The sequence below is a fragment of the Anomaloglossus baeobatrachus genome, chromosome 1 (assembly GCF_048569485.1).
Source record: "Anomaloglossus baeobatrachus isolate aAnoBae1 chromosome 1, aAnoBae1.hap1, whole genome shotgun sequence".
In the NCBI taxonomy this organism is placed as follows: Eukaryota; Metazoa; Chordata; class Amphibia; order Anura; family Aromobatidae; genus Anomaloglossus; species Anomaloglossus baeobatrachus.
The window spans coordinates 924,369,789-924,380,091 of record NC_134353.1 but is presented as its reverse complement, the minus strand read 5'-3'; the positions used below and the strand labels follow the sequence as shown (position 1 = coordinate 924,380,091).

Sequence of the window (10,303 nt, the reverse complement as noted above, 5' to 3'; positions counted from 1 at the left end):
GCACCCAGGAGCAGTTCTGGGTGCATAGTGCTAACCCCTGCCTAATCATCCCTGTATCTGGCAGCATAGAGTGAGTATTAGACAGTACTCGTTAGGCGTATAGCGAGTATGAATGGTTAGGTACTTGCTCAACTCTAATAAAGAGATCTTTAGAAAAAGTATTTCTAAAGATCCTTTATGATATGCTAATGAGCGCGGGGAATAGTCCCAAGGGAGGTGTCCCCCAACTAGTCCGCCCTCTTAGCATATTAGCACGCCCTGCACTTATTAGCATATCATAAAGGATCTTTAGAAATACTTTTTCTAAAGATCTCTTTTATTAGAGTTGAGCGAGTAGCTAACTAGTCATACCTGCTATATTCCTAACGAGTACTGTCTAATACTCACTCTATCTATGCTGCTAGATAAAGGGACGGTTAGGCAGGAATTAGCAATATACACCCAGAACTGCTCATGGTACTGGGTGCATATTGGACCTGATATTTTCTCTAAGTGGTTGTGTATTCTTTCTACACTTCTATAAATTATTGAGATAACTAAAGTGCATCCGGGGGGCAGACACTGGGCACAAAACCTGGGGTCCGAAAAATAACGCACTGATTGAGATCACCCTGGTTTACCAGTCCACCATCATCCCTGCTGAGCCGGTACGTTAGTCCCCAGCTTTATTACTGGGTAGTGATTAGTCCCCCTTTCAGTTTGGTGCCCAGCTGGTATCATTTTGAGCAGCTCCATTTCTGGAGGTTGGTTTTGGGTCTACATTAGCGGCTGCCCTCATCCCCCAGTTGTCATCTTCGTTGTCTTCCTCGTCTTGGCTCTGGACACGTCTCTGACACTTAATGGAACAGTCAGTGCTGTTGCCACTCGCTGTGCAGACTTTGTGTTGATCCGTACACCAGTGTATCAGGTACCAAGCTGGCACGTAGGAAATCCATTTAAAGTGTCCCCCATTCCTGGCTGATTCCTTGTTTACAGCCGGCAAGATCACTTGGAGGTTGTTACAGAGCAGGGCTGGAGTCGCAGGCGCACATCTCACTAATCAGCCCTGTCTGCGGAGTACAGGCTGTCACTCATACACAGGCGCACTGACCATTAGTAGCTGACTCTGATGGCCGATAGGTCCTGTTTGCGGAGTATAAGCTGTCACTGATACACAGTTACTCGCCATTACGGCCGATAGGTCCTGTCTGCGGAGTACAGGCTGTCACTGATACACAGGCACTGACCATTACTAGCTGACCGTAACGGCCAATAGGTCCTGTCTGCAGAGTACAGGCTGTCATTGATACACAGGCACTCACTACTACGGCCGATTGGTCCTGTCTGCGGAGTACAGGCTGTCACTGATACACAGGCACTGACCATTACTAGCTGACCGTAACGGCCAATAGGTCCTGTCTGCGGAGTACAAGCTGTCACTGATACACAGGCGCTGACTGTGACGGCCGATAGGTCCTCTCTGCGGAGTACAAGCTGTCACTGATACACAGGCACTCGCCATTACTAGCTGACCGTGTCGGCCGATTGGTCCTGTCTGCAGAGTACAGGCTGTCACTGATACAACGGCACTGACCATTACTAGCTGACCATGACGGCCGATAGATACGTCCAATGGATGCCACTTTTAGACCAGCATGTAAGATCAGAGGGTTTAGGACCACCTGGCGTAAAGTGACCCCGAATAAATAATCCGGTTGATGAGCTCTGCAAAAGCAGAAAAAGTCCTGGAAAGTATCCGTGAAGTTAGCCATTGTGGCTTTGGGTTAGTATGTGACCGGTGGACGGCAGTATTATTACATTTTATAATAGCGCCACCTACAGGCTGCATCGGTGATGTCACCCACATAGACGCCACTGTCATGATGTAGAGGCGGCTGCCGGAGAAGATCACAGACTGGAACAATGACAAGGAGACGGACTCCAGACCTCAGATCCCTGCGACCTTGGACAAATCCGTCAAGAATGTGTCCCTGACACCGAAAATAGATTAAATTGGGACGCTGTCCTCACCTATCCTCTTAAAGATAAACAACGTGTACTAAATAATGCTCCGAATACCAAAAGGGAGCAAAATTCAGAAAATGGAAATATATATATTTTTTTACTTGTTTACAGAAGACATGCCCAACTGTCTTTTTTCATACATGGAAAATTGAACATCTGATTAAGCCCTTAAAATCAGAATAAGCTCACTGGGAAATCCTCAGTTAACTCCTTTTGCAGCCAGTGGAGCAACAGAGCCTGTAAGAGGCAAATGGGGCAACACTTTTAATCACACCCAATTGCAAAAATTGAGACGATGCCTAGTCCAGAGTCTAATGTGGTCCTTCATGGCAGCCATACCCGGGAAGTGTCCCCTTCTTCGGTTGCCATTAATGGCCTGGTGTTTGCTGGTTCCCCGTGTCGTTTGCATCTGTGCCCAGGATGCAGGGCTGACAATGGCAGCTGAAGTAAAGACGACCCAGGTCCAGCTGCCATGGAGGATTGAACTGGTCCTCTATCCCTAAGATTCATACATTCGTGTATAATTGGCCCCAATGGTGTCAATATCCACTGCGGACTTCATTCTGATATAGACCCGGTTCAGTGATGATTGAGACAGGCCAAGCTGCCAACATATCTGCCGTCCCCAGAACATGACTCTGTCCTATAAAGTAGACGTACCAGTTGATTATAATGTGAGATGAGATCCAGCGCAGGAAAGAAGGCACTCTTCAATATAAATTTCCATATGGTTTATTCCATGTGCACACGTGTGAAGGTAGGTACAGACAGCCCCTGGGCAGGGGAAAAATGACTAGCGACGCGTTTCGACCGTATTACACGGTCTTAGTCATGTAACTGTAGAGTGCCTTCTTTCCTGCGCTGGATCTCCTCTCACATGCTTGCAGCTGCCCGGCCGATCGTCCGAGCTGCAGAGAGAGGGCCTGGAGACTTTGAGTGGGTGAGCTGAATTCCTTTGTCATTCATTACAGTTGATTATAATGGAACAAATTGCCAGGAGTCAAGAGGGTCATTTCTTCTAGACCTCTATGATCTCAAAGGCAAATGTAATAGATAGGCACCTCTCCACCCTAATGGTTAGGAAATGGCAAAGTTTTGAATGAAAGAGTGTGTCCCGGGGCGGGCCAAGAGTGTGTCCCGGGGCGGGCCAAGAGTGTGTCCCGGGGCGGGCCAAGAGTGTGTCCCGGGGCGGGCCAAGAGTGTGTCCCGGGGCGGGCCAAGAGTGTGTCCCGGGGCGGGCCAAGAGTGTGTCCCGGGGCGGGCCAAGAGTGTGTCCCGGGGCGGGCCAAGAGTGTGTCCCGGGGCGGGCCAAGAGTGTGTCCCGGGGCGGGCCAAGAGTGTGTCCCGGGGCGGGCCAAGAGTGTGTCCCGGGGCGGGCCAAGAGTGTGTCCCGGGGCGGGCCAAGAGTGTGTCCCGGGGCGGGCCAAGAGTGTGTCCCGGGGCGGGCCAAGAGTGTGTCCCGGGGCGGGCCAAGAGTGTGTCCCGGGGCGGGCCAAGAGTGTGTCCCGGGGCGGGCCAAGAGTGTGTCCCGGGGCGGGCCAAGAGTGTGTCCCGGGGCGGGCCAAGAGTGTGTCCCGGGGCGGGCCAAGAGTGTGTCCCGGGGCGGGCCAAGAGTGTGTCCCGGGGCGGGCCAAGAGTGTGTCCCGGGGCGGGCCAAGAGTGTGTCCCGGGGCGGGCCAAGAGTGTGTCCCGGGGCGGGCCAAGAGTGTGTCCCGGGGCGGGCCAAGAGTGTGTCCCGGGGCGGGCCAAGAGTGTGTCCCGGGGCGGGCCAAGAGTGTGTCCCGCTTTTGGGCCAAGAGTGTGTCCCGCTTTTGGGCCAAGAGTGTGTCCCGCTTTTGGGCCAAGAGTGTGTCCCGCTTTTGGGCCAAGAGTGTGTCCCGCTTTTGGGCCAATATTCACTCTCATTGACCCATGCAAATATGGCCGCCATCAGCCTATGAAGAGCGAAAATACTTGTTGACCGACTGAATCAATCTAATCATGTTTATAGAAGGATTTTACCAGTTTGCAATTTAATGCTTATTAAAATTTGCATCTGTTTTGGAGATATTTACACTTTTTTGTTTCCAGTCCATTGCCTTGGAGGCCGACCACCGCGGCTAGACGGCAGAACATGCACAGTGCACACAAGTTTATTTTCCTCTTGAGATTGTAAGCAGTGTTTTGAAGCTGGAGCATGCAGTTACCTTTTAATTCTGGCCAGCTTTAAAGCAGCGCTTACAAGCTCGGTGGTCGGTCTCCAAGACAACAAGATGCAAATAAAACTGTTTATCTCAAGGACGGCAGAAAAATTCAAGTGCTATCCAGCTATGAAGATGGGAATAATCTGATTGTGATTGATCGCCAGCTGCGATTTATCGATGAAACCGTAAAAACCTTTGAATGACAATCGTGATGTTATCGAGATCTGAGTTACTCCTGGTGAACATGGAGCGGGCGTCTTATGTCCATTATTAACGCTCGTTTGTTTCCTTCTCCAGCCGTGGGAGACCATATCTGAGGAAATGAGTCTGAGCAGCGACGCTCTGAACACATCGCTGCCGCCACCGGCCTCCCCGGTCTCCCGGGCCAGCGCTTTGGAACTTTCTGAGGAGCTTAACCGGAGGCTACAGATTAACTCGGACTCCAACGGGGAACAGTTCAGTTCACTTATCGTAAGTAGCAAGATTGCAGTTGGCACACATCCGCTGCGCTACGTGACGGGGCCGCCGGCAATTAGCCACTGTATCAACAAATTACCACTAATTAGAAATCTGGAACCTAAAATCATCTGCGATCTTCAGATGATCCCATCCCGGAGCCTCAGCCTCCGCCACAGCCTCCGCCTGCTCCACCAGTCAATTAATTTTAATCTGATGCCTTTTTTTTGCATTTGTTTCTACTTTTGGGGGTTTTTTTGCTCTCCTTTTTGTTTTATTTTTTAATTTTCCCATCAACACAACTGTTTAAGGGCGGGTCTGAGTTGTTGTATAATGGACTTGGTGTCTCCATTTTCTAAGATAACTATTTTTCCATCTATGGAGCTATATGGAGGCTTTTTTTATATATATATATATAATATATATATATATATGTATGTATGTGTGTATGTATATGTATATATATATATATATATATATATATATATATATATATATATATATATATATATATATATATATATATACGTGTGTATATATATATATATATATATATATATATATATATATATACGTGTGTATATATATGTATGTATGTATATATGTATTATACACCATTTCAGCATCTTTTCGCCGTGTTTGGATTGCTTTTTATCTCAATTTTTGGGACACAAAAATAACAATTTTAACGTTTTGATTATTTTCTAACCTACAGGTTGAAGGGTACCTGTCGCCAGATTTTTCCCCTATGAGCTGCGGCCACCACCAGGGGGCTCTTATATACAGCACTGTAGAATACTGTATATAAGAGCCCAGGCCGATCTGTAGAACTTAAGAAAAAAAAAAAATGATTATACTCACCTACGGGAGTGGTCCGGTCCAGTGAGTGTCGCTGCTCTCAGTCCAGTGCCTCCTCCATTTTGTGCAGTCGCCGTCCTCCTTCCCTGCTCCATGTGGATGACGTAGGACGCATCATCCAGTGGGTTCTAATATACAGAATTCTGGAATACTGTATATAAGAGCCCAGGCCACTCTGTATAACATAAAAAACATATATATATATATTTTATTTTTTTTTTATACTCACCTAGGGGACGGTCGGGTTCGTTGGGTGTAGCTACTCTGTCCGTTATCTCCTCTTTCTTGTGCAGTTGCCGTCGTCCTGCCCAGCCCCGGGTGGATGACGCGTCCTACGTCATGCAATTGGAGGCCTTCATTGTTCTCTTGCGCATGCGCACTTTAATCTGCCCTGGTGATGGCAGATCAAAGTATCGTAGTGCGCATGCGCGGGCAGTCTTTAACCTTTTCTTGTGCCTGCGCATTACAGTACTTTGCTCTGCCCTAAGCTGGGCGGATCAAAGTGCGCATGCACAGGAGCACAATGGTGGCCTCTGTGTGATAGACATAGGACACGCTAAAAACACGGGACTGGAAAAGAGGACGGTGATCTCACAAGATGGAGGCACTGGACCACGCTGCAGGTGAGTATTATAAAGCTTTTTTACATTATACACAGCGGCCTGGGCTCTTATATACAGTATTTTAGAATGCTGTACATAAGAGCCCACTCGTGGCCACAGATTATAGGGGGAAAAAAACCTAGTGGCAGGTTCCCTTTAGAGTAATTTTATTTTATATCTTTGTTTAATGTCAAATATGGTAATATTTTTTTTCATTTATTTTTATTTTTTTACTTTTTAGTTTTCTTAAGCACTTTGAGCCTGCGGTCGTCTGAGCACTTGTTCTATATATTGTAGCATTATTGTAAATAGTGCCAATAACATGCATAGCGTGTAATAAGAGCAAGGGTTGCAGTGCACCCCAGCAGTACTCCGCCAACTTACTGGAGCTGATGGGATTCGTAGCACGTGGGCACCAGGAACCAGCCCACTTAAAGGGCCACCTACATGATTAAACTGCGGTGACCAATGCTCTTTATTTTTCTGGTTCATTGCATTCATTCACCCGTTAACGTGAATATCCAATATTTGCATTGGATATTTATGGGACTGCGCAAGTTTTCGGAACAGATCCATCAACAGCATTTGTCTATGGTTTCTCCATCACCTCTTACCTAGGTATGCAAAATCCTAAAATGCCAATATAGCATTTGGATATCAACCTTCTTTCCCCAAAAATGAATATCTTAAAGTCAAGAATCAATATTTACTATTCTTTTTTTTATTTTAGGAGAATATTACATTTTAGCTAAAAGTGTACTTTTAATAGAAAATAAGTATTAATATTTTTTTTTTTTCCCCCCACGTGATCTGTTTTAGTTTTTTTTTTTTTCATTTTTCTGAGCTGTGTCAGAATTATATCCCAGGGAATATAAATATACTAACCATAGACACCAAATTTTTTCTCCATTGCAGCAAACAGCTTGGGAAACACGAAAGGTAACATTCATTCGCAATACAACGTGGTGGTTTTTGGGAAAACACAAAAAAAACAAAAAAAAAAAAAAATTTTTCCTTAATGTTTTTTTTTTTTTTTTTTTTTAAGTGAGGACATCAACCTGTGTGTTAGCAACCAGGGCATTTATCATGTCGGTTTTGGATGTTGTCATTTTTATTTTTTTTTTTTAATTTGGCTAAAAATTTACAGAATCTCTTTAAAAATGTGTTTTCCAGCAGAGGGAGCCGTCCTCGAGATTGCGGTCTTGCAGTGTGACCGATGGCGTTGCGGAGCAGGCTCATCTAGCAATGGTAAATCAAAAGTTCATGTCCTGTCTTTTTTATTTATTTTTTTTTTATTCTCCGTTGATCTTTTTCCTGTGAGAAAAAGTCTTGAAACGTTTTAGCTTCAATCGGGAGCCCAGAGTTATAGTTACATAGTTACTTAGGTTGAAAAAAGACCTAGGTCCATCTAGTTCAACCTTCCTCCACCAGTTGTACATTTAGTCACTAAGTCATTTATAACCAACAATGTTTTGTGTACTGAGGAAATCATCCAGCCCTTTTTTAAAAGCTGTTATAGTATCTGCCATTACTACCTCTTGTGGTAGGGCATTCCACAGTCTGACCGCTCTAACTGTAAAGAACCCTTTCCTATTTAGGTTTCGGAATCGCTTTTCTTCCACTCGCAGTGAGTGCCCCCTGGTCCTTAGTACTGTCTTTGGAAGGAATAAGTCATGTGCCAGTCCTTTATATTGACCACACATGTATTTATACATATAAATAAGATCTCCTCTGAGACGTCTTTTTTCTAAGCTAAACATATCTAACTTTTTCAACCTGTCGTCATATGGGCGGCCTCCATTCCTTGTAATAGTCTAGTTGCCCGCCTTTGAACTGACTCTAACTTCTGAATGTCCTTTTTAAAATGTGGAGCCCAAAACTGGATCCCGTATTCCAGATGTGGCCTTACAAGTGATTTATAGAGGGGTAACAATACGTTGGGATCACGGGATCTAATCTCTCTTTTTATACACCCTAGAATCTTGTTTGCTTTTGCAGCTGCTGCTTGACATTGAGTGCTGCTGCTCAGCTTATTTGTAATGAGAATACCCAAGTCCTTCTCCTGTTCTGTAGTCCCGAGTTTACTTCCATTTAATGTATACGCAGCTATAGGATTACTCCGTCCTAGGTGCATTACTTTACATTTATCAACATTAAATCTCATTTGCCAAGTATCTGCCCATTCTGACATCTTATCCAGATCTTTTTGTAATATTGTACTATCCAGGTCAGTTTTTAATATCCTACATAGTTTGGTGTCATCGGCAAAGACTGACACTGTACTATCAATCCCATCCACAAGGTCATTAATAAAGAGAGTAAAAAGAATTGGTCCAAGCACAGATCCCTGCGGCACCCCACTGCTGACTATAGCCCATTTAGAGAATGTACCATTTATGACTACTCTTTGTTTCCTATCTTTTAGCCAATTACTTACCCAGTTGCATATTGTGTCCCCTAGTCCTTGCCTCTGGAGCTTTAGTATAAGGCTATTATGTGGTACAGTATTAAATGCCTTTGCAAAGTCCAAATAAATCACATCAGCTGCATTACCAATATCCAGGTTTGAACTTACCCCCTCATAGAACCCCAACAGGTTGGTTAGACACGACTTATCTTTCATGAATCCATGCTGTTTGTCAGTTATCATATTATTTTCTGCAATATATTTTTGCATGTCATCCCTTAAAATACCCTCAAAAACTTTGCATACTACTGATTTCTTCAGCGCTCTATTGGGAGACCCAGACGATTGGGTATAGCTACTGCCCTCCGGAGGCCACACAAAGCACTACACTAAAAAGTGCAAGGCCCCTCCCCTTCTGGCTATACCCCCCCGTGGTATCACGGGTACTCCAGTTTTCAAGCTTTGTGCGAAGGAGGTCAGACATCCACGCATAGCTCCACAGATTTTAGTCAGCAGTAGCTGCTGACTATTTCGGATGGAAGAAAAGAGGGCCCATATAGGGCCCCCAGCATGCTCCCTTCTCACCCGTTGATGGTGTTGTAAGGTTGAGGTACCTATTGCTGGTACAGAGGCTGGAGCCCCACATGCTGTTTTCCTTCCACATCCCCTTGTAGGGCTCTGTGGAAGTGGGATCCTGCCGGCCTCAAAGCTCTGACGCCGGGCTCCATCCACAGACCCATAGAACCTGGTGGATGCCGAGCAGGAGTACCATCAGGGACATGGCCCTGCATCATACAGGTACTCTGTGTCCCCGGCAGGCACAGACACACTCCGGGCTGGCTGGGTGTTGTAGTGCGCCGGGGACCGTAACGCTAGAGCTAGTGTTCCTACAGTTTAACTGGGGGACTTTTTTTCTGTGTGTGGGAACGCAGCGCCGACCCCCGCTGGACCGGCGGCGCTGCTGTGACTTTTAGTTCGCCGGGGACACGCCGACCGCGCTTTTACGGCGGTGGCGTTTATAAATCTAGTCCCCGGCTTTTGCGGCCTAGGACGCCGGCAGCTCCGATTCGTTCCCGCCCCCACCCTGTCAATCAGGGTAGGGGAGAGACGCTGTTTCACGGCAGCGACGAGGGCTGGAGCCTGATTTACATGCTCCAGCCCTCTCACTAGGCACAGAGGGAAGCAGGCTTCCCGCTCTTAGCCAGGAACGCCCAGGGCCCACCCCCCCTCCTCTCTCAGGACGCCGGCAGCCATTACATGCATGTCTGGCTGGAGGAAGGACGCAAGGCTCTGGGAGACCTGGACTAGGGGGCTTTGGAGATCACACACCCGCTCTTAAGCGGGCGGTAAGCGGCTTTTCAGCTGGCCCCTCTAGTGCCTCAGTGTGTATTAGTGTACTGTGTCACTGGACATTTATATATTTCCTTATTGCTTGCACTGTGAGGTCGCTTCCTGGCTGTATACCCAGATCACTCTGAGGAGGCAGCAACATGTCATCCGCAAAACGCAAGGCTGCCAAGGCTAGGGCTGTGTACACTGCGTGTGCTGCATGTGGGGCTGCTCTACCAGCAGGCTCCAAGGACCCCCATTGTGTGCAATGCTCAGATCCGGTGCTGCTTCGCCAGCCGGAGTCAGGAGAGATAGTGACCCAGGCTGAGACGCCTGTAAGTCCTGCCCCGGTGTCAGGGACAGACTTTGCAGTTTTTGCGGGTAGTATGTCTGTGACTATGGCAAAAATCCTTGAAACTTTGCAATCCATGCCTGGGGCTCAGTCTATGGACACGGCGAGGTCT

At 46.8% G+C, this 10,303-nt stretch overlaps 1 protein-coding gene across 18 annotated transcripts in view; it reads left to right on the top strand.

The window, feature by feature from the left end:
- Nucleotides 1-10,303, top strand: part of NEDD4L (NEDD4 like E3 ubiquitin protein ligase) — a 444,386-nt gene that overhangs the window by 332,555 nt on the left and 101,528 nt on the right. For 17 of the 18 annotated variants that reach the window (XR_012727517.1, XM_075328051.1, XM_075328060.1 and 14 more), the window contains 2 exons: nucleotides 4,485-4,658; nucleotides 7,277-7,351. Coding sequence is in view for 17 of the 18 variants with exons in the window: in XM_075328051.1 (XP_075184166.1) it covers nucleotides 4,485-4,658; nucleotides 7,277-7,351 (249 nt within the window). In the remaining variant the exon portion in view is untranslated. The remainder of the gene's footprint in view (nucleotides 1-4,484; nucleotides 4,659-7,276; nucleotides 7,352-10,303) is intronic. The other variant, XM_075327985.1, reaches the window with a different exon arrangement.